Source organism: Poromitra crassiceps (genome assembly GCF_964638095.1).
Source record: "Poromitra crassiceps genome assembly, chromosome: 4".
Lineage (NCBI taxonomy): Eukaryota > Metazoa > Chordata > Actinopteri > Beryciformes > Melamphaidae > Poromitra > Poromitra crassiceps.
This window is the reverse complement of record NC_139626.1, coordinates 73654860-73680263: the sequence shown is the minus strand read 5'-3', so window position 1 is coordinate 73680263 and position 25404 is coordinate 73654860. Positions and strand designations below refer to the sequence as shown.

At 44.3% G+C, this 25404-nt stretch overlaps 1 protein-coding gene across 1 annotated transcript in view; it reads right to left on the bottom strand.

Moving 5' to 3' along the window:
* Nucleotides 1-25404, bottom strand: part of LOC310776062 (glycine receptor subunit alpha-3-like) — a gene marked incomplete at both ends in the record, with an annotated part of 255247 nt that overhangs the window by 55618 nt on the left and 174225 nt on the right. The window contains 2 exons of the mRNA XM_083636211.1: nucleotides 13673-13887; nucleotides 23973-24110. Coding sequence (XP_083492337.1) covers nucleotides 13673-13887; nucleotides 23973-24110 — 353 coding nt within the window. The remainder of the gene's footprint in view (nucleotides 1-13672; nucleotides 13888-23972; nucleotides 24111-25404) is intronic.

Below are 25404 nucleotides of genomic sequence, written 5' to 3'. Positions count from 1 at the left end.
GTTAGTTTAAAATTTGTTGGAGCTGTAGGAGTAGTTTATGTTTAACCCCCTTTTTCTCCTGTTTTAGTAGCTAGGGAGGTAAGATGATGTCTTTTGGTTTTCTTCTAATTTTTGGCCTACTCTGAAGCCAAACTCCAGCTTTAGTTTACTTTGTTAATTCTTTCGTCAAGGTTATCCATTGTCACGGCTTTTTGTCTCTGGGGCAAAAGTATATGACTGAAAGTTCGGGGTACACAGAAGGTGGGGGGGGACGAAATGTGTAGGAAGAGCTGTCATTGGGTAGCTTTAACGAAAGGTCACGCCCTAGTCCCGCCCCGCGAGCATGAAGCCGTTCAGAGACAAGCTGCCTCTAGTCTGCGACAGCTAAACGCTGGGCGGTTCCAGCGGCAGGGGGCGCGAGGTTGAAATGGACCAATCAAGCCACCACAACCACTCCCCCCTGTTCATTAACGGGGAGGCAGTGGAGATCGTCACGTCTTTCAAATTCCTTGGTCTGACCATCACAAAGGAGCTGTCTTGGAGCGCCAATACAACCGACATGATTGGCAAAGCACAGCAACGCCTCTTCTACTTATGGAAACTTAAGCATGAAAATCTCCCACAGAGGCTCCTAGTGAACTTATATCGATGTGCCGTCGAGAGCGTGCTGACATACTGTCTGTCAGTGTGGTTCTCCAGCTGCACCAAAGCAGACCAGCACGCTCTGCAGCGTGTCATCAAAACGGCGGTCAAAATCATTCGGACTTCGCTCCCGGACATCCACTCCCTCTACTCCTCCCGCTGCCTGCGCCGTGCCAACAGCATCATCAAGGACTCATCTCACCCGGCTCATCATCTGTTCGTCCTCCTGCCCTCAGGTAGGAGATACAGGTCCATCCGCTCTAAAACTTCCAGGATGCTTAACAGCTTTTTCCCACAAGCTGTCAGCCTGCTGAACAATGAACTCTGACCAACTCTGACTGTCTCACACTCATTGCTCACGAACTCTGTACAACATTCTGGACTCACTGTTTACATGCACTACTGAACAGTCACTAACTCTGATGCCTTTATAGAATAATGTATTTATTTATTGTATGTATTTATTATTTGGGCCGATGCACTTTACCTTGGTGTTTCACTGTACGTCTCAGGGAGATGCTTGTCTATATCTCGTTGTTGGAGCAATTTAACAATGACAATAAATATACTTGAACTTGAACTTTTATTGAACGCCCTTTTCTTTTTTTTTTTAATATGAAAACACGTTTATATAAGTGCCCATTGCAAGTGTCTCTTATTGTATTTATCACAAACATCCTGAATCCTGTGGTGTATTGTCCCATTACTCTTGCCGTAAGATGATGTCTTTTGGTTTTCTTCTAATTTTTGGCCTACTCTGAAGCCAAACTCCAGCTTTAGTTTACTTTGTTAATTCTTTCGTCAAGGTTATCCATTGTCACGGCTTTTTGTCTCTGGGGCAAAAGTATATGACTGAAAGTTCGGGGTACACAGAAGGTGGGGGGGGACGAAATGTGTAGGAAGAGCTGTCATTGGGTAGCTTTAACGAAAGGTCACGCCCTAGTCCCGCCCCGCGAGCATGAAGCCGTTCAGAGACAAGCTGCCTCTAGTCTGCGACAGCTAAACGCTGGGCGGTTCCAGCGGCAGGGGGCGCGAGGTTGAAATGGACCAATCAAGCCACCACAACCACTCCCCCCTGTTCATTAACGGGGAGGCAGTGGAGATCGTCACGTCTTTCAAATTCCTTGGTCTGACCATCACAAAGGAGCTGTCTTGGAGCGCCAATACAACCGACATGATTGGCAAAGCACAGCAACGCCTCTTCTACTTATGGAAACTTAAGCATGAAAATCTCCCACAGAGGCTCCTAGTGAACTTATATCGATGTGCCGTCGAGAGCGTGCTGACATACTGTCTGTCAGTGTGGTTCTCCAGCTGCACCAAAGCAGACCAGCACGCTCTGCAGCGTGTCATCAAAACGGCGGTCAAAATCATTCGGACTTCGCTCCCGGACATCCACTCCCTCTACTCCTCCCGCTGCCTGCGCCGTGCCAACAGCATCATCAAGGACTCATCTCACCCGGCTCATCATCTGTTCGTCCTCCTGCCCTCAGGTAGGAGATACAGGTCCATCCGCTCTAAAACTTCCAGGATGCTTAACAGCTTTTTCCCACAAGCTGTCAGCCTGCTGAACAATGAACTCTGACCAACTCTGACTGTCTCACACTCATTGCTCACGAACTCTGTACAACATTCTGGACTCACTGTTTACATGCACTACTGAACAGTCACTAACTCTGATGCCTTTATAGAATAATGTATTTATTTATTGTATGTATTTATTATTTGGGCCGATGCACTTTACCTTGGTGTTTCACTGTACGTCTCAGGGAGATGCTTGTCTATATCTCGTTGTTGGAGCAATTTAACAATGACAATAAATATACTTGAACTTGAACTTTTATTGAACGCCCTTTTCTTTTTTTTTTGAATATGAAAACACGTTTATATAAGTGCCCATTGCAAGTGTCTCTTATTGTATTTATCACAAACATCCTGAATCCTGTGGTGTATTGTCCCATTACTCTTGCCGTACTCTTGCCGTAACTGAACGCAATGTGTTCTGGGTGTTGGATGTCTTATTTTCAGGAGGGGGGCACAGGGGGGAACAACTGCTAAGTGCAAACAATTGAATTACTTTCCTTAAATTATACAGTTACAGTGTATTTGTGTCTTCATCGTGTTCACAATCACAATTAGAGAGAATGAATAACACAGTGTAGGAGAATGACTGTTTTGATCATAGTGTCACTGTTATCTCTACTTGCAATAGTCTTAGAATTCAGGACAAAATCATGTCAAACTAAAAAACTACTCAGATTTGAGTTTTCAGAGACAGATCTCACCAAGTTAGTGGTCCATGGGTCTAATGTGGACTTAGGTCCTTCATATATATAATGGTTCATAATCACTGCTGTATAGTAATCCCAATTAGAGATAATGACTAACAGTGTAGGAGAATGATTCACTGTTATCAAAATCACATGACAAAATTCTCAGGTTAAAAATTTTCAGTGACACATCTCACCAAGACAGTTAAGGGTTCATGGGTCTGTCCCTGATATGAAAAGGGCTGATAATAATCACAGCTGTATAGTAATCAAAATTAGAGAGAATGAATAACACAGTGTAGGAGAATGACTGTTTTGATAATAGTTTCACTGTTATCCCTTTACCCCCTGTAGTACCTCCACGTACCCAGAGGGGTATGTGTACTTCAGTTTGGGAACCAATGACTGCTCTACATGCATACCTGCAATAACAGTCTTAAAATTCAGGACAAAATCACATGACAAAATTCTCAGATGTGAGTTTTTCAGAGACTGATCTCACCAAGTTAAGGGTCCATGGGTCTAATGTGGACTAAATTGGAGGTCCTTGATATGAAAAAGGTTGATAATCACAGCTGTATAATAATCACAATTAGAGAGAATGAATAACAGTGTAGAATAATTACTGTTTTGATAATAGTTCCACTGTTATCTCTCTACATGCATATCTGCAATACAGTCTTAGAATTGCCTTACCTGTCTAATAGAGATATGATTGGCCAATGTATGATCTAACCTGTTCAAAAAATATAACAATGACTTAAATTTGTATTATAATCATTTAAATCAGTTAAATAAAGGTAATCAAACAAAAGTCAAATAACTTTATAAATGCTGATTTATTGCAACTGCTTCTCAGTTAACAAAAACTCTGTCAGTTTTAAAGAGTAAATAGTGACAGCAAAATTTTGCGATTTCCATGTGCCCTAAATGCCCTTAGGAACACATCCATATCCAAGGCCTTGGCTCTCTTGGACTCCACACTTAGCACCCCAAGGTCTGACATTGTTCATGGTGGTGCGCAAGGGATTTTTTTTGATCAATTTCAATGCAGAAAAGCTGCATTCACAAGAAGCTGTGCTGACAGGTAGGGCCACAGCAATTTTGCACAACCTGAACAGTTCATGGAAGACCTCACTGAATGGCTCCAGGAATACTGTGAACTCCAGTAAACTGGTTAGAGCCTGCATCCCTTCCTCTCCAAGATCCGCTTGGCTTGATGGACCTCATGCTTAAGATCATCCAGGTTTGTGTTGCAACCCTGCCCAAGAAAAGTGTTAGTTGGTTAGTAAAATCTACCTTGAGAACATACAAAGCATTGAAAGCAATTATTTTATATACCCAACTTAAATGTAAGTGGATAACATTATTTCCCTCTACTTTTAATGTTGAATTAATGTAGAACAAGAAACACTTGCTGCTACACACATGCAATAAATAGCAAACAACTAACTTACTTATTGTAGCTAACGTTACTATTAATTCAGTGGAGACAAACAAAGTCTAAAGCAATGATTGTCCACATAATGGGTTTGATGGAGCTAGCTGGCTGGCTAATGCCAATGCTATGCCGACAGACCCAAATTAAGAGGTTTGGTTGAGTTTGATTAAGCCAGCTGACTAGCCAACAACACTAATGTCAGCAAACAGAGCCACATTCAAATGGTAGTTTGGTTGGGTTTGAGCCAAGCCTTAGCCAGCCCACATGGCTATCTAAAGCACAACACTAGCAAACAAAACCAAATTAAACGGTAGGTGGTTGGTTTGTTGGTTGTGTTTTGACTGAGTCAGGCTGAGGAAGGCTCTGCTAACGCTAGTTAGCTGGTGGTGACGCTAATGCTAGGCAACAGTTGAATTGGGTTTGAGCCAGGCTAACCGGTAACTGTCTGCCTTTCCGAAGCCCTGCCACTCCGAACGTTAACTTCCATTATTCGGACTGGCGGTCGTTCACCTTAGAAGCCGCAATGCCGACCTTAGGTTTAGGCGTGGGGGTGGGAGAGGTTAGGTTTTGGGTTAGGGTCTGGGGGAGGTTAGGTTTAGGCATGGGGGGAGGTTAGGTTTGGCGTGGGGGCTGGGAGAGGTTAGTGAAAAACGGGGAATATAGAACCCTTTCTGAGTGCCGATATTTCGGAGTGGCAGCATGTAACCAGGCTAACCACGGCAACGTTAGAAACAGAACCAAATTGGCAGTAACGTTAGTTTGTTATGACTCACATACTTGCAATGTAATCCAGGAATTTAAATATAGTGTTCTTACCTCAAGAAGGGCACACATAATCCTGCAAATTGTGCAAAACTATCTTCCCCCGAGTCCAGCAGAACCAACGACTCTGACTGACTTGATTGTGTGTTGAGTGTTGCCAGATCTCGAGAGAGAAACAAGCAACCAAGTATGGAAACAAGCCCAAGCTACTTTACAGAAAACACAAGCCAAAAGTCGCTTACAATAAGTAGATTTGGCAACAACGCGAAGCATGTAGCACACCATGATTGACGACAATAAGAGCCAACGAATTTAATGAGAATTGGGGGGGCACACGGGGTGATTACAGGGGTGGCCAGTGCCCCCCCGTGCAACCCCGTAAGCCCCGCCCCTGGCTGTATGGTGATGTCTGCTAAATAAATGGTCAAGTCACGTTGGTTACATTATCGTAAATGATATAAATATACTTGTCTCATCGCTGGTTGGAATCATGAAACAGAATTAGCGAGGCAGCCTAGCAATGCAAGTTCCAGTAGGGACCGTCACGTCAAAATGCTAAGTTCTCAATGTTAAGTATTCTATATATGACCAAATCCGCACTCTTTCTAACAAAATCGATAGCCTAGTGGTTAAGACACAGGACACCGAAGCGGGCGCCGCGGGAATTACGAGGTGATATTTTTTTCTTTCGATGTAGCAAAAATCGTTGAATCTGGACATACAATAGGCTATATGCAACTCTGCTGGATGCACACTGTGCAGATTTTTATCAGAATATTTGAATATAGCCGTTGTGGGAGCGGCATATTTCAATGTTGTGGGAAAGTAGACGAATTACGTCGCTACGATTTCCATTCCAGATAGTTTTTTAGACCCTGACTAGATGTAGTGGTTTGACGTGCAGAAGACGGTCGGTATACGTGAAAATGTTTGCTGGGTTTGTGCCCTAAAAAAAATTGCGACGCCGAAGGCCAGATGTCCTTGCCCCTAAAATGATGAAATTCCCAGCCTGGTGACAATGCGTCCAGCCCGGGGGAAACAACTGTGTGTACCGCTGTGAGGCTCAGCCTGGCAGGCTGGATATGTTTTGAGCTTACTGCATGAAGGGAGATCCGGTGCCCCGTCTATGTGCCGACAGCCCGCAATGCCGATAGCCCACAAGCAGAACCAGCTGAGCGAGGCGGCGTGCAGCGTGTCGATGGACCGGCTGGAGCTAACCTCTCCCAGCCCCCACGCCTAAACCTAACCTCTCCCACCCCCCACGCCTAAACCTAACGTCGGCATTGCGGGCTGTCGGCACTGTGGGTGGTCGGCATAGCGGGTGTTCGGCATAGTGGGTGGACCCCGCTGAGAATGCTGGCTGGTTTTGTGGGGGGAAAAACGTTGGCTTGCAGAGGACTCCACGATCGGTAAGCATTTCATAAGGTGGCCAAGAGCGCTATCTATCGTATGGCAGTGAAAAGACAGATTGACGCAACGTTGCACCATTGACGCCATTGCGCCGCTGTACTGTAAAGCTGCTCACTGCTCCATGCTGCCCCCTGGAGGAAAGACATGCCTCGGTGGGGAAATAGCAGCTAGACTCAATTTGTCGGAGATTGAGCTTGTATCAGCCATCGGTTGTTATAGTAATATTAAGCCGACAAATAATGCAAAACAGCCGGCTAACACAAGCGGATAATGCTAGCCTGCATCCGTTAAAACCATTGTGTATTAAAATAACTGATAACGTAGCTGGAGTAACTAATAAAACACATATTTTCTGAACTTACTACTTCAGTCCCCAACCAACGTTACTTCCTCGCGCACCAGTGTTTTACCAAGCAGTACTGTGTCTTGTCTATGTAAAACTAACACTCTAAGATCTATAATATGAAGAGCATGTCCAGCCAATGACGGTTTGAGACTGGCTGCCACACCTGTCAATCATCCCTTTTTATATGTCAAATAACAAATTAAAAACATACTGATCAGAAAAATGACCATTTGCACAGGCATTAGCGTGTAGAACTATCTAAAATGATACAAACCACCTTTAAGAAAAAATTATATGACGTGTAGGCTACTGTGATTGTTGGGTTTGGCCAGCTATAGGGCTAGCTGGCCAAGATATTGTCTGTCTTAGCTTAGATTTGCTTTTTATTGATTGATTTGCTTCTCTCTTCTGTTCCTTTACCTTGTGTTTTTGTATTTTAATGATTGTATCATCTAATGTGTTTTTGTCTTGGACCCGAGGAAGACTCAGGCCGCAGCTAATGGGGATCCTTTTTAATAAACAAATAAACAAGTCCCAAGTCAAGTCCAAGTCATAAACTTTGAGTTAAACAAGTCATAATGCGCTCCTCGCCAAATGCAATGCCATTTTAACAAGAGTAATACAATTTACACAAGTCATGAATGCTTTTTAAAAGGAGTATTTGTTTTTAAAACAAGTTTGTTGACGTTGCACTTTCATATTTTCCTGCTTGCAGACATTTTTTGTATGCCTAAATGAAGTAAAAAGATTAATGTAAATGAAAAATAAAATAATGGACAGTGTGGCAATTTGCCAGTCTGCCACAGAAGTTACTCACCTACTTTATGGAGGAATAATCTGTGTGTGTGTGTGTGTGTGTGTGTGTGTGTGTGTGTGTGTGTGTTTTGCATAATCAACTTGTACTACAGTAGGCTATCAACTCTCTCTCTCGCTCGCTGTCTCTCTCGCTCTCTCTCTCCCACATCAAGTGACGATACACGGTGCAATCCAGTGGAAATCATTCATTTTCAATTGAAGGAGTAACATTAATGTTAACTTGCGATTTCGCTGCTGTAAAGTTATCAGATTGCAGTGAGTGGCCATCCAAATTAGAAGATATGTAATCTCGTTTCAGGTGATGAAAGGAGTCACACCGACAACACTCGTCTGTTTTAATAAACAGATCATTGTACAATGGCTGACACAGAGCCTGTAATGTTAGTAACTATGTTACAGTGGTGCCATGGCACTAGTCCAACACCTCACTGGTCCGACACCTCACAAGTCCGAAAAATGATGCATCTCATTAGTCCGACAGCTCGTTAACCCAGCAACGAAAATCGGTAACACTTTACAATACTGGTGCAAACATGTGCATGAATGCATGCTTAACTCATGATGAATTAAGCCATTAATTGATGCTTACCACATCATCAACTAATGAAAGGTATGTTTGATGAACACACCGAGTCATATATGAATTACTATTAATTAATTATGCCTATATCATCATAGTTAATTCCTCATCAACACATACATTAACACACTGTGTTCAATAATACCGTAATTCATGTGTTAATTACCACTATCGACATCAAGCTCCCTGCAACCGGAACTTTAGCGTTACCAGACCGCAATGCCGATAGCCCACATCAGAACCAGCTGAGCGAGGCGGTGTGCAGCGTGTCAGGGACCGGCTGGATCTAACCTCTCCCAGCCATTACCTCGTTCATCATGGGCATTCCTTCCTCTTCGAAGCTTGGTCCACAGAACATGTGGCCGGTGTTTTGTGCCTATCTTACCGGGTGTCTAAATGCACGACCCAGCAGGCCAGCCACCCCCTACCACTACCCAGGCTAAGAGCCTCTCTCCCGGCCCGACACCCAGGGCAGCCCCCCTACTACCACGGGTAAACCCAGCCCCCACGTGACCTGCTCTCAGACCTGTTGACTAGTGAGCAGGGTCTGTCTGACAGCAGGTCACTGGGGGCTGGGTTTACCCAGGCTACCACCACCCAACCCCTACCCGCCCTGCCCCTCACCTTGCCTGGGTCCCACACCTCCGGGAGAGCCCTTCAGAACCTCTTAGCCGGGTACGTCTATTTCAGCAGCTGTAGCTATCATTCCGATGTTGCTGCTCTGATATAGGCTATGCGTGTAGTAGCCCGCCTTGGTAGCCCTGAACCAGACCAACTCCAACACATTCTCTGACGTTGTATCCACTGTGCATCTCCAACAGACATCAAACACTGGATGTATGTCTTGCATGCCAAGAACCACATATATATGTATGAGTTAAGTGTTGTGCCTCACAAGTGCCTATATCATTATGTATGAATTAATAGTTATGTGCCACAGATAGTAAAGTCACAACATACTTATGTATTAATTAATTGTTATGTGCCACACATAGTAAAGTCACGACATACTTATGTATTAATTAATAGTTTTGTGCCACATTGTAAAGTCACTACATAATGATATCCTCACAAATCATTAGCTAATGTAGATGGATGCTGATCATGAAATCACTTTTATACAGTATAGCAACACAATTGCATGCATTCCAGTCATGAGAACAATTCAAAATATATAGGTAATCAGTGAAGACCATCATTGGAGTTATAAAAGCACATTTATTTATCAAGTTTGTGAACATGTCCATTCTGCCCTGGAGCAAGGACTCGCTCTCCAGTGCCCCTTGTCTGTATCAGCTGGGGGAAAACAGTCTGGCCTCTCCCCTCTCCTACCCACGGCCCGGGGTTCCTCTGCCTTTCCGACATGCTGCCACTCCGAACGTTAACTTCCATTATTCGGACTGGCGGTCGTTCACCTTAGAAGCCGCAATGCCGACCTTAGGTTTAGGCGTGGGGGTGGGAGAGGTTAGGTTTTGGGTTAGGGTCTGGGGGAGGTTAGGTTTAGGCATGGGGGGAGGTTAGGTTTGGCGTGGGGGCTGGGAGAGGTTAGTGAAAAACGGGGAATATAGACCCCCTTTCTGAGTGCCGATATTTCGGAGTGGCAGAACGTCGGAGTGGCAGCACGTCGGAGTGGCAGCATGTAACCCCACGGCCCGCGTTGCTCGATCTCTCCAGCGGGTCCAACTCCAACTTCCATCTCTCGTCCTTTTTCACTTGTGTTGCTCTTCACTTCCCGAACCAACGTGACTGTAGCGACAGGTCTCCACCATGCACGCACACACAACAAGCAAGCTAGCTAAGCCACAAGCTAGCTAAATTGCTAAAGCTAAATTGCTACGGCTAGCTACCTGAAACTCTAACAAACCCGCTCGTTCCTCTTGCGATTGATATCCATTCGACACTGCCACCACCACTGTGACCGACTCTTAGGCTTTGCAGTTTGTACTCTTCGTAGAATAAGAACACGGAGGCTGCTGATATTTGCAAAACGACCACCACCTTGTGCAAACCACCTGGTTGCTCTCGACCACGAGAATAAGTGTCAAGAAAGACATGGCACACAAACAATTACTTCCGTTGCCTCAGCCTGCCATCAAAAATAAAAGCACGCAGAGCGCAGTACTGCGTAGCTGGTTACAACATGAATTTCGACTTTTATTCTGAAAGTCTTGGCCGGAAATAATATGTTTTCTCGTGGATACCTTGACAGTGGCCCAGTAATAGCACGCTCACTCAGATGCCAGATTGGGTAAACCCATGGGCAAGCCTCTTTTAGGCTACTGTCAATTTGAGTTTACCCATGAGCACCAAGCATCACTCGATCAGCCTGAGCCACGAGAGGAACCTCCATAAAATAGCGTAGCCTACACTACTACACTAGTAACAAGTAATCAGAATGATAGCCTACTGATAGTATCATAGACTACAGCACAGCTGCGTCACGTGAACTCACATTTCATTTGGAAATGAAATGTGAGTTCACGTGACGGGCTAGGCTAGCTCGGACAAGGAGGAGCGTGACTAGCGCATCCCGTCTTCGTTATGCAACGGGGGAAACTCAATCGATTTCCCGGTTGCAGGCGACTGGATGGGTGGTGGTAGTAGGGGGGCTGCCCTGGGTGTCGGGCCGGGAGAGAGGCTCTTAGCCTGGGTAGTGGTAGGGGGTGGCTGGCCTGCTGGGTTGTGCATGGCCCATTTCCACCGCTGGTATCAACGCGGTAGACACCCGGTAAGATAGGCACAAAACACCGGCCACATGTTCTGTGTCCCTGCAGTGGACCAAGCTTCAAAGAGGAAGGAATGCACATGATGAACGAGCTAATGGCTGGGAGAGGTTAGATCCAGCCGGTCCCTGACACGCTGCACACCGCCTCGCTCAGCTGGTTCTGATGTGGGCTATCGGCATTGCGGTCTGCTAACGCTAAAGTTCCAGTTGCAGGGAGCTGGATAATAATAATAATACATTTTATTTAGAGGCGCCTTTCGGAACACCCAAGGGCGCCTTACAGTGCATATAAAAACAGTTTCACGTAATAAAAACATAAATACATATTAAAAACAGGGCAAATTACAGCAGGAATAAAACATAGCTAAGAAGGAAGGAAAATGCAGATTGGTTGGGGAAAAGTGACATTAATAGTGGTAATTAACACATGAATTACGGTATTATTGAACACAGTGTGTTGATGAGGAATTAACTATGATGATCTAGGCATAGCCTACTTAATTAATAGTAATTCATATATGACTCGGTGTGTTCATCAAACATACCTTTCATTAGTTGATGATGCGGTAAGCATCAATTAATGGCTTAATTCATCATGAGTTAAGCATGCATTCATGCACATGTTTGCACCAGTATTGTAAAGTGTTACCCGAAAATCTCACTAATCCGACAGCTCGTTAGTCTGAAAATAATGCACTCTGACAGCAGCGCAAGTCACTGTTCTCATTCAGTCTAGACTGAAGCCTACAAAACGGCAAATTTCTCCGCTGGTTTTCTCTTCTTTCTCTCTCACCCCCGACCCCCCCCCCCTCCCTCTCCCTCTCATGAACATAGCCTAATGTTTTTGATCATTCACTAATTCCAGTAGGCTACTGCATGGCACTGCACTGCTAGGCTATAGCCTATATATATATATATATATATGGCCTGATGACACGAATGTCTAATTTATGATCCGACGTGCGTTATTATTCATATCCCCACACTGTACGATATAATATGGAAACGCACTCCGGTTAGAACAGGCTGGAAGGAAAAGGACGTTACATCGTAGCCTATAGGCCTATTGTGTCTTTCGGAGCGCTGCCAAATTGTCAAGAATAATAACATAATTTGCTGCTGCGACCTGTTTTAAACCACATGACGGATAGTGCAGCTACTGTAGGAGTTGTTTGTGATCAATCTAAAAGAAATGTGTTTGTGCTCCTACAGCTTAATGACAATCTTAGGTGTTGAAAAATGTAACATAGGCTACCTCACCTGTGCGTAATGCTCCCTGGTGCTGCATCACACAGCCTCATAACAAATGATCAATCAGAGTTCAGATCAGAGTTCATTATCAGGGACTCATGTTACTCTCACAGGCGGCAGCGGCGCTAATAATGTTCCCTAAATGATCGATCACTGAAAAAAATTTAGAAACTTGGAAACTGCATGGCTGCGCTGGTCCCATTTCCACTTGGATGCGTGCGTGGAGAGATAGGGCGGTGAGGACGCACAGCGCAGACCTTGCCGGTTTGTGATTTAACACACTCGCTCTCTCTCCCCCGCTGTGTGTGTGTGTGTGTGTGTGTGTGTGTGTGTGTACACCCCCCAAACATCTCCTGCCACAGCAGGTTTACTACATTATGTCCATGAGAGAGAGGGGGTGAGAGAGAAAGGAGAAAAAAATCATTTGCGCTGCAGTCAGAGTGCATTATTTTCGGACTAACGAGCTGTTGGACTAGTGAGATTTTCGTTGTCGGGTTAACGAGCTGTCGGACTAATGAGATGTCTGTCCAATGCACATTTTTCGGACTCGTGAGGTGTCGGACTAGGGGGCAGTGCCCGTCACGGTAACAGCCTCAACGTACCGTTCTTTGTGCTGCTTCAAAAAGGTAGAAGTTGTTGTCATCTCCGCCTGTAATTTTCGACATGCATTTGCATAGCCCACTGCAAATCCTTTTATGTTGACCACCTGGTTGTTTTTGTAGGTGAACTAAATTATCTTTGAGATGATTCCCCCAACTATTAACGCTCAGTTACAGCACTAACGTGACGCAATTACCCAGCGTGCACTGTGCACGATAGTTTAATATAGCCTACTGTAGTCTATATATTTGAAAACAAATCTATCATGGTCCTAATGGTATAAGCAGTAATGCGTGTTTAAATAAATAATAAAATGAAGACATAAAGCTGCAGTTTAGTTGCACCGTCAATGAGAACAGTAGCTCAGTGAATGACTCCCTCCGTGGTGTCTGTATTGATTGTCCCATCTTGCGAACGGCAGGCTTCCCGTGGCGACTGGATTATTAGTGTCTTTAAATAAAAAAAATTAATCTTTGGGTTGGGAGGAAGGTATCAAGTCTTTCCAAGTCAAAAAGCGGAAGTCCAAGTCAAGTCATGAATCATTGGTGTTCAAGTCCAAATCGAGTTGCAAGTCTTTGTTGATTTTGTCAAGTCGAGTTTAAAGTCATCAAATTTGTGACTCGAGTCCAGGTCATGTGACTCAAGTCCACACCTATGGTTTTTTCCCCACGCTCTGGCGGACCACCAGGCAGAACCCCATGGACGTAGACCACAGTTTGGCAATCACTGCTCTAAAGTGATGTCCCTTATGGTGGAACAAAGGTCAGTTCTTTGGCATAGCAGCCGGCTGGGAGAAGCAAATCAGTGTGGCTGTCACTGCACGCACGCATGCACGCTCGCACACACACACCTTGGGCAGAGAGGTCCTGGAGCCTGAGCTCTGTGTGGTCATGGTGAGCACGGTGGTGATACCCAGGGCGACTCGGGCGGGGGCGGCATCCATGTTAATCCAGAAGCTGACCCAGGACAGGATGACGATGAGCAGGGAGGGGATGTACATCTGGATCAGGTAGTACCCCATCTGACGCTCCAGGTGGAACCGCACCTCGATACAGGTGAACTTACCTGACACAAGACACACATAGTGCCAGAATTATCATCTTTATTTCTATAGACCTCTTTCTTTTAAAGCAGCTACGAGCAACTTTTTCGATTGTTATTAAACAGTATAAATTTAATATCAATGCATCACATCTTACCTCTAATAGTCGACGAGACCAACGCAGAGTAGTCTCGCTTGAACCCCGAGTGAATCGGCCAGTGTTAGTCTGTCTGTGGCCAGGGCACATCAGGAAGTGAAATGAAACGGTTTGCAGCAGCCATTTCAGCCATAACCACAAAATAACTTCCAAAAAACCTGTTAGAATATAACGAGAGATGTTCCCGAGAGTATGCGTGGCGTTCACATTGTTTATGTTATGTTGCTAGGCAGCGCGAACGGCGTAGGCAGGCAGCTGCGTTTCACTTCTTGGTTTCACTTCCGTGTTTCACTTCCGGGTGTAGCCGGGCCGGCAGTAGGAGAGAGAGAGAGAGAGCCCCCTGTTGACGCGAGTTTAGACAGACACAGACTTAATAATCACCTAAGGGAGCAATCTCCGATTGACACGGCTTTGGTCTCAGCTACTATTATAGGTAAGATGTGATGCATCAATATTGTAATTATACTGTTTAATAACAATCGAAAAAGTTGCTCGTAGCTGCTTTAATTGCCCCCTCTTGGGCCAATTCTCCCTGATGTCCTGGGCGTTGCACCACCCCCTCTGTCAATCTGAAGAGAGCCGTAGACTAGCACATGCTTCCTCCGATACATGCAGTCGCCAGCCACTTCTTTTCATCTGACAGCAAGGAGTTTCACTGGCAGGACGTAGCACATGGAAGGATCACGCTATTCCCCCTAGTTCCCCTCCCCCATCATTATAATCGATTGTTTTCTTTTTCTTTATTCCTCATACCATCTAATTGACATTTGTATGTATTACATGAATACAGTACATAAAAAGTAATGTTATTGACTTTAAAAGATCCATACAGTAAGTTAGGCCTCTAGCTGTTCCAAACACAGCGGTCTCGTGTAGACCGAGACACCGCCATCTCTCCACAGACAGAGAGACATGCACGAGTATTGCTGCTGTATCTCGTTGGCTTATTTTTGGCAGTTTCTAAGTAATTTTTTTTTACTGTAGTTTAAAAAAAAAATCCATTGTTCTCAGGTGGGACAAGGACCAAAATGATCACTATAAATGGAGTATCGATCACTATAAGCAAAATATTTAAACAGCATGTGTATAGGAATGATTTGGGACCAGATTTGGCACTATCGTTTGCGCCGCCGTTTGCGCACCTTTTATGCTATCTTCCCTGCGTCTTAAGCTAGCATCTGCCTCCACCATCCAGTTTTGCGCTGGAATTTAAGCGCAGACACAGGTGTAGGCATGTCCGTGCGCCTCTTACGGCCGGGACACACATCTTGCGTCTACCTACCTAGTGCGTGTGCGTGGCGTGATGGCTGTGGCTGGCACGCCCGCGGCATCCACACAGGCAGCGTGGCTGCTGCGTTGCAGCTGCTGCGCTGCTGTCTGTCTGCCAAATCTCTTCCTATAGAGTTGACCTTTTATTAAATTTGCTATAAACAATACAATGATGATTTTAACTGAAGATCGCTTGGGCTCACTTCATAATCGAGGCAGTATTGATTTGTGTGTGTGTGTGTGTGTGTGGGGGGAGGGGAGGAACGAAGCCACGTTGGAGTCTATGTACTGTATGTGGTTTTCACAGGGCAGGAGAACTGCAGCTGTGAGCTTATCCTCCCATCTCAAATCAAAACGAGCCTTGATTGGCTGTGGCTGCCCCTGTAAAATATCATTTTAATGTCTATTTGTGTAGAGACACGCGCGCGAAAAAATAGGCGTCGCTTCTATTCTCTAGATGACGCGCGTCTCACGCCTCACAAGACACGCGCCTGAAATGCACGTCTCATGCCGGTGGTGTGGCTGCTGTAACCTGTTAACATGGGCGCCGAAATGAAAATCAACAGGTAACGCCACGCAGACGCACAGCAGACGCAAGATGTGTGTCCCGGCCGTGAGCCTATCATCTGCCCCCCACAAGTGTCGTTTTGCGCTCTGGCGAAGATACCATCACCATGTTCTGAGCGTGACAGCAGAAAGAAGCTGCTGTCACAGATGTGACGGCTGTGATGCTGTGGCTTTTAAGGGGAGTGATCTCACACTTGTGAATACTGTTTTGGGCATAAACACGCCTATATGGAGGTTTGTGCGAGATGACGCCAAGCGCAGCGAGCTGACATGCCCACAATTAGGGCTTTGCGCGGTGCTATTCGGCGCAAAACGGGCGCTAACGCAAAATTACCGCCTTTCCGACGATAGAACCCTATGGCCCCTATCGTTGCATCGGCCTAGTTTCTATGCCGAGCGCCTGGCGCAGTGGGCGTGGACCAGCGCACTTGATATCTTGGTCTTGGCGCTACACGCAGCCTAAAGCATTTCAACCACACCTTTTAACTCATTCACCGCCAGTTTAGGACTGCCAATATTTAGCACAGGCCAAAGATTTTCATAATTGTTGGTCATCTTTCAAGACCCACAGTAAATTATCTATTAGCACCAGAGTGATTTGCAATACCTCAAAATGAAGATGTACGTCTCTGGGTTCACCAGGGAAAAAAAAGTGAGCTTTTAGCATGTTCTGTACTCTACTTATAGCCATTTATATACACCCTGTTTTCCCCCAAAATGTCTCTCTGAGAAAAGAAATTGCAGAAAATGGCATTTATGTATTTATGCACACAATCTCATGCAGAACTCGCTCTCAATTCTTTTATTTTGAACTGTATTGACATCAGACATGTAAATATTATTCGTTAGGACACAAATGACAAAAAAAAAATATATATATATATATATACACATGAAGTGCTTTTTTTTTACATTCAACAATACAGTTTACTCGGTGTGAGTGAGTGTGCAGACAGACAGACAGACAGACAGACAGACAGACAGACACACCGACAGACAGACAGACAGACAGACAGACAGACACACACACACACACACACACACACACACACACACACACACACACGATCCCCCTTTTAGATTTCTAACCCCACATATGATAAGCAATAACCACGCCCTGTGGCGCTGGGATTGGCCAGGAGCAACACTGGAGGGCACGCAGCCCAGCGATTACATGAACCAACTGAATAGCTCTTGAGAAAGGACAGCGGGCTGCTCTGACTCCCGCTTCTGCCTTGTGCCTTGCTGTTGTGTGTTTATTTTGCACCCTTCCTCGTCCATGTCTCCCTGTCATATCCCCTGCTATCTGATCGTTCCCGTTTTCCCCTCGGCTATTCAACACGTCCTCACCGCCCTCGCAAACTGATCGATCATTTCCTCATTCCTCCGATGATCAAACACATCTCTTGATTACTTTCTCCCGGCTGGCACAGAGGAAGGCGACTCCAGCTCGTGCAGCGCGCCGAGGCGCGTTTCAATGGCGTTTCTCCTGTCTGCACAAGGAAGCGTTACCAGTTTTCTGCTTTTCCTCCTGCTCAATTTCAAAACAACAGCTGCGGTATGTGTTTGTTCACGTGTTGTCTTAGATGATAGGGACCTGATACCATGTGACAGGCTGGGGAAGTGTTTAAACTACGCCCTGCAGTAATAAAAACAAAAACACGTCAAACACGTCATTGGCGGGGAGGGCTATTTCTGATAACACGTCAAAGACGTCATTGGCGGTGAATGAGTTAAGCGTAAAATTATGCACCGTCATGCTCATTGGATAAGTGCAATAAACGAATCGCACGCTTGCCTTTTAAGCTCCAATTCCAGTAGTCCAGCAAAACCAGACAAACGCCAAGCGCTCTGCCCCCCCCCCTCCCTTCATCCAGTCTGTCTGTCTCCATATATAGGCTATTATTCCATATTATTATGCTTCTCAAACCAATCTAACTGCAGTTTAAATACTGCAAGCATGTAAATACGCTACACTATAGCAAGATCAAAGTGAAAAGAATGTTCTAAAGGCATCAGCTAGAAAAATATAGCCTATCCCTATATGATGAGATTAATTTTATATTGGTGAAAGTTTGTCCAGAAAGATATCGTTTTCTCTCCCCTGCTGCAGGTAGAATGATGCACATAAATATACATTATGTAAAGTCATTGCATAAATGTGTGTAGCGCTTTCGTCGTATCCACTAGCCTGAGATACAGCGCCCCAGATCCTTTTAACTTTAAATAGTCCTATTTGTATGCTATACCATGTTAATTTATATGAAATAACTCTTAATGTAGGGTATGATAGTGTAACTGTGATTTTAAACCCTTATATGTATTTATTTATTGCACCCAAACCTAGAGCAGCAATTACTTATAATCCCTTATTTACTTTGAAAATTGGTGTATTACCCTTTAAACTCACAATGGCCTAATATTACTTTAACCGTTTCGTTTCCCAGTTACTGGATTCCCTCAGGTAAGTCAAACACTTAGAATATCAAGACAGTAATCATAAATCCACACAACTCAGGTAAGTACCAAAATAGAATGGGATTTAGTTATAAAACAAATAAAACAATTATCACAGTTAACATAAATTCACTTTTCCTTCAAGTATGCGTTTTCTTTTACAGGAAAATATACCTTTTTGTTTGTGACACAACCCAGGTAAGTATTATTAAATAAACAAACAGCTATACCAACCAGACAAACATCATTTCACTAATGAATGTTATCAAACTCTGAAATCAGTAATGCAAATATCAAAATAATATCCCAGTCAATAACCTTATTTTTATACAATGCACATGAAATGTAAACCCCTTTGCTTTACCTCTGGTATTATATAATATAAATTGTGGGCCCACCTTTAAATGTCAATATAATATATATAAATACCTCTAGCTAAGCCGGCACACCTAACTAACCCCAGTTGCAGGCCTGTTTCGAAGCTTGGGATCAGTGTGGCCTCAAACCAAATGGCCCCTTCACTCCAAGGGGAGCTTTAAAATAAAGTGTGAGGTACCTCTTTAGCAAGCAAGATGAACGCGTTTATCGTACTGTCATCATCAGCACGGATGCATGTCTGGACAGGCAGCGCAGCAGCAGCAGTTGTGATCCACGGGAAAGAGAAACGGAATGGCCAGGGCTAGCAGCTCCAAGCCCAGGCGGAGATTTTCCTCTGTTGTCTCCCGTCCGAAACAGTAGAAATCGCCGGTGGCTACTTAGCCTTAGCTTCACGAGGTCTTACTGGCCTGGCAAGACACCAGCTATCGCTAGCCACTTGTGGGCTAAAACTATGACACGCTCGGCACAGTTACTGTTTAGCTCTGCTAACGAACATCACCGTTAGCCGTCCACCAAGTGATTCTGTCCAGCGTCCAGTCCTCTTCAGCGCTCGCAAAGCACCTCTTTACCAATGTCCTCGGGTTGACAACTTGGCAACCGACACGCTGTTAGTTTAACGCGAGTTAAAACTAGTAAACGTCTAGAAATCAAATTCGGGTTTCTCCAACCTCTCTCTTGCAGCGACTGACTGCTTGCCTGTTCCCAAACACTCTGGCCGCTTCCCCAGCTCAAACCCGCCCCTGCTCCACTCACAACCAATCACAACGTTAGACAGGTGATGTCCCCCTTTATGGACCAATGGGAAACAGAATACAACGTAGGTGAAAGTGAAACAAGGTAGGCTGTCTCAACATGTGCTGACACAACATGTACTTTGTGAACAACCATGCTGGTTACAGATTGTTGTTAAAGTGACAGGACCAGTCAAGATTAGAGGATGATGAAATTGACAGTTTGATACAGCCTAATACTAAAATCTATACACATTTTAAATGGGGATATTTACTTTTAGTTTTATATTTAATTCAAATGCTTTTAGTCAGGGAGTATGGGGAAATATTTAATTCTATTGCTTTTAATTCTGGGGATATAACCACCAGGGGTTACATGTGTTTTTATTGTAAAACTAAATGTGAAGTAGGGCCAAGTTATTGGAGCGGACATCACAGTATAGCACATGACAGTAGAAGCGCGTTCCGCAGCGCGTTCCGCTGTCACTTATCTAAATCACATTAAATCCACAAGAGATATATATAGGCCCAGGAGGACATATATGTTTCACATAGGGTGGTGCATTTCGCTGTTTCATTTGGTCCAATATTGAAATGTGTACAATTGCAGGTTGTGTTACCATTACACATTAATTTAGATCGACCTTTTATATCTATTTCGCCTCATTTGGTTGCTATTTAGAGGCGAAATGGTGAAGCACAATGCATGCTGGGACATGCCAGGCAACTTACAACTTATTTTTCCTATATGGGAAGTGTGTTGTGCCTGTCTAAGCGAGGGAGTCAGAGAGAGAGAGAGAAGGGTGACAGAGAAGAGGCAGAAGAGCACTGGCGCACTGAATAGGCCTGGTTTCAGAGAGAGACAGAGAAGGGTGACAGGGGAGAGGCAGAAGAGCGCTCCTTGCAACTGGCGCACTGAATAGGCCTGGTTTTCAAAAGCGCAAAGCGCTAAATTTACGCCAGGTGGGAAGATATCAGTACGCTGAGATTTAAGGCCGACACGCCCATTCTGGCCCATTCTGGGACTGCGCCACGCCCATTCGGCCTAAAGCGCATTTGGCAGCGTAAAGCCATATTGATATCTTCCAGAGGCAGGCGCAAGGCACGTTTTTTTTGCGTTTAAGGCCCGTTTTAGCGCCGAAGGCCTGTGGGAGAATAGGACCCTATAACTGTGATCACTATCAGCGGATTCCATGTCCTAGCATTTAGCATTTACTGATGTTTAGCGTCAGTGCGTCATTTCATGTTGCATTTCTATTGGTTGTTAGGAGACGTAGGTCATAGCAGCAGTCACACTGTGAGATTTGTCACCCTAAATTCAGAATTTGTCCCAGGCTATCTTTGGTCGCAGACACCGGCCGTCCTTGAACCTCTCTCACTGTCTGACGCAGGACCACTGTTTTGAAGCCACGACCAAATGTATCTCTAACATTTGTTTCACGTTGATCATGTTTCATCTGGGATAGCCCAAAATCGCAGTGTGTACCCGGCTTAATAGGAGAACTGAGAGGATGAGGAACTCTCCAACGCATACATCTACTGTATTAAAAGTGCACATGAAAAAGCACTTTAACATTCCCTTTAAACTTCCCTGTTTATTATGATCTTGTTTGGCATCATGGATGTTTTCATGTTCTTGTGTATTGTGACTATTTTTTGTGGTTTTAGTGTTTCATTCTTTTAGTGTTTTTACTGTGTTGATGTAATTTGGTGTATGTTTTGTTAAAGATTGAACTGAACTTAGGTTAGGTCAAGGTTCAAGTTTATTTGTCTCCCTTGGGAGAAATTTGTCTTGGAGACATGCTGCGTACAGATATTTAACACAGATATATCAGACACAAAAACATAAGACAAAATTGCATACACCCTTGTGCATTTCAAGTCCCTTAGGAAGGAGCATCTAGTTATTGTTAAGTAGCTTAATTGAGAGAGGGACAAAGGAGTGTTTATATCTATTGTATTTACACTTTGGAATTCTATACCTTCTACCGGACCTCATGAGCACATATTCTGGGTTCAGTACATGCAAAGGGTCGGAAGTAATGTTCCGAGCTTGTCTGACAGCTTCTTGGTCAAAAATGGTTTGGAGGGTGATCGGGGGGCTAGACATGCCCATGATCTTCCCGGCCGTTTTTGCAAGCCTTAGAATTTGGGATTTAAATTTGACCGTCAGGTTGCCAAACCAGCTGGCTATACCATACCTCAGGATCGATTCTATGCTCGCCCTGTAGAAAATCAACATGATACTCGTACTGACTCCAAACAACCTGAGTCTGCGAAGAAAGTGCAAACGCTGATGTATCTTTGCACAGCAAGATGTGACATGCGTGTGCCAATTCATATCCTTATCAATATGTACTCCTAGATATTTATATGAGGAGACCTGTCTGATGTTATTGTTATGGACACTTATAATAGTGTGGTCACCTATGGACCTGGGATCTATAACCATCTCCTCTGTTTTTATGCCTCCGCCGGCGATAGCCAGGCCGAAGGCATTATGGATCCGGGTTGTCCGGCCGTACGGCCGTCCGTCCGTACGATGTTTGTTAACGCGATATCTGAGGAACGCCTGGACGGAATTTCATCAAATTTGCCTCAAACATCGACTTGGACTCAAGAATGAACTGATTACATTTTGGTGGTCAAAGGTCAAAGGTCAAGGTCACTATGACCTCTCAAACACCATTTTCCAGCTTGTTAACGCGATATCTGAGGAACGCCTGGACGGAATTTCATCTAATTTGCCTCAAACATCGACTTAGACTCAAGGATGATCTGATTAGATTTTGGTGGTCAAAGGTCAAAGGTCAAGGTCACTGTGACCTCTCAAATGCCATTTTCAAGCTTGTTAACGCCATATCTCAGGAATGCCTTTACGGAATTTAATCTAACTTGTCTCAAACATTGACTTGGACTCAAGGATGAACTGATTACATTTTGGTGGTCAAAGGTCAAAGGTCAAGGTCACTGTGACCTCTCAAACGCCATTTTCCAGCTTGTTAACGCGATATCTGAGGAACGCCTGGACGGAATTTCATCAAATTTGCCTCAAACATCGACTTAGACTCAAGGATGATCTGATTAGATTTTGGTGGTCAAAGGTCAAAGGTCAAGGTCACTGTGACCTCTCAAACGCCATTTTCAAGCTTGTTAACGCGATATCTCAGGAATGCCTTTACGGAATTTAATCAAACTTGTCTCAAACATTGACTTGGACTCAAGAATGAACTGATTACATTTTGGTGGTCAAAGGTCAAAGGTCAAGGTCACTATGACCTCTCAAACGCCATTTTCCAGCTTGTTAACGCGATATCTGAGGAACGCCTGGACGGAATTTCATCAAATTTGCCTCAAACATCGACTTAGACTCAAGGATGATCTGATTAGATTTTGGTGGTCAAATGTCAAGGTCACTGTGACCTCTCAAACGCCATTTTCAAGCTTGTTAACGCGATATCTCAGGAATGCCTTTACGGAATTTAATCAAACTTGTCTCAAACATTGACTTGGACTCAAGAATGAACTGATTACATTTTGAAGGTCAAAGGTCAAGGTCACTATGACCTCTCAAACGCCATTTTCCAGCTTGTTAACGCGATATCTGAGGAACGCCTGGACGGAATTTCATCAAATTTGCCTCAAACATCGACTTAGACTCAAGGATGATCTGATTAGATTTTGGTGGTCAAAGGTCAAAGGTCAAGGTCACTGTGACCTCTCAAACTCCATTTTCAAGCTTGTTAACGCCATATCTCAGGAATGCCTTTACGGAATTTAATCAAACTTGTCTCAAACATTGACTTGGACTCAAGGATGAACTGATTACATTTTGGTGGTCAACGGTCAAGGTCACTGCGAGCTCTCAAACGCCATTTTCCTGCTTGTTAACGCCATATCTCACGAATGCCTTGATGGAATTTCATCAAATTTGCCTCAAACATCGCCTTAGACTCAAGGATGATCTGATTAGAGTTTGGTGGTCAAAGGTCAAGGTGAGCTCTCAAACGCCATTTTCAAGCTTGTTAACGCGATATCTCAGGAATGCCTTGACGCAATTTAATCTAACTTGTCTCAAACATCGACTTCGACTCAAGGATGAACTGATTACATTTTGGTGGTCAAAGGTCAAGGTCACTGTGACCTCTCACACACCCAATTTCCAAGCTCTGTAACGCAACATCACAGGAGCGCCTTGACGGAATTTCTTCCAATTTGCCTCAAATGGCGATTTGGACTCAAGAATTAACTAATGGCGGAGGCATAAGTCCGCGTTGCGGTCGTTCTAGTTTTTGTATTTATAATCAGGTAATTCTGATCACACCACTCGTCAACCCTGTCCACTCCCTCTGTATGGCTGAGAAGGCTGGAATTGCTTGTTAGTAGGGTTAGTACGACAGTGTCATCAGAAAATTTGATTACATATTGATTCGGATCTGAGCTTACATAGTCATTAGTATACAGAGTAAAGAGGAAGGAGGAGCTTACAGTTAAATTTTTAAGTTTCATCCTGTGTGTGTGTGTGTGTGTGTGTGTGTGTGTGTGTTACCTGTGTTGTAATGCTTAGTGCAGTATCTGAGGTCTGATTCCTCCTTGAGGATGAACTGTGGGAGGGTCAGCCCATCGGCCATTTGGACTGGTCCGTTCTCCTGCCACTCAAAGATCAGGTCGTTCATGGTGTAACCAACTGCACAAAGCAAACAGTGGATAAACACAGCCTAATCAATCACTAATCAATATGGCCACACAATGTGGTCCAAGCAGATTGTGAAAAGACACAAAACACTACGGAAGGTGAGACACACATAGTTTTGCTTTATGTATCAGTCTGGACTCCTCAGTGGGCGGGACGACAGACAATTCCTTCAGCCAATTAGCATCATAAATCCAAACCAAATCCACTTGGAAGGGGTAAACAAGCCGGTGTGCTTGTTAGATTGCGAGAGCGGGGTTTTACAACAGCACTCCAGTATACATCTAGCAAACATCCGCTCCGTCTCCAGCAAGATGGATGAACTGCTGCTTCTCAATGGGAAAAACTCAGACTTCCACAGATCTGCCGCCCTCTGCTTCTCTAAAACTTGACTCAGTGAGGATATCCCAGACAACGCATTTCTTTCTGCCTGGCTTCCAGCTTTACAGAGCGGACCGCTCAGCGGAGAAAACACGGAGCGGTGTCTGTTTCTACATAAACGTTTGGTATGGGCAACAAATTTTGAATTTTCAAACAATTGTTTTTATTATCAAGATCGACTTTTATTATTGAAAGTCAAAAATTGTTTATTGACAATCTTGTCTTAACCCTATAAAACCTGAACCATCAAAGAATTGAGAGAAAATTCAAATTCTTTGAATCTGGAGTCTTTATTGGTCCTTCTGACAAAAAAAAGAAAAGAAAATAATATAATTTTGCAAGTCTGATTTTCAAATCGTCTCATATACATCAGGCCTTATAGTCCTCACGTTTTTTTTTCTCAACAAACAAAAACATAATAAAACAAGACAAGATTTAACACAAACTTTGTCCTTTAAGCATGTTAAATTAGGGATGCATGATATATATTGATCAGATAAATTATCAGCTGATATAGGCCATTTTAGGTTATTATTTATTATTCCGATAATGAAATTTTAGCCGATATATCGAGCCGATAATACGAAGCGAACATCCTGCTTTCACCTGGGCTTTCATTGACAGCGCAGGGCAGGCAGCACGCTGATGTCATCACTCATGATGTCAAACAGCTGCAGCAGGGCAGTTGCAGCAGTGACATGTGGTTGGCCGGTGTGGATGTTTTTCACATTTTCAGATTATAACAACGCTATTGACAGGAGCAGACTGCAGCATATCATCCACTGTGCTGAAAAGGTGATCAGTTCAGATCACATCTTTATTGTCCCTTGAGGGGAAAATTGGTTTGCAGTAGAGGGCAAAATGGTTACATGCTGCCACTCTGACGTGCTGCCACTCCGACGTTCTG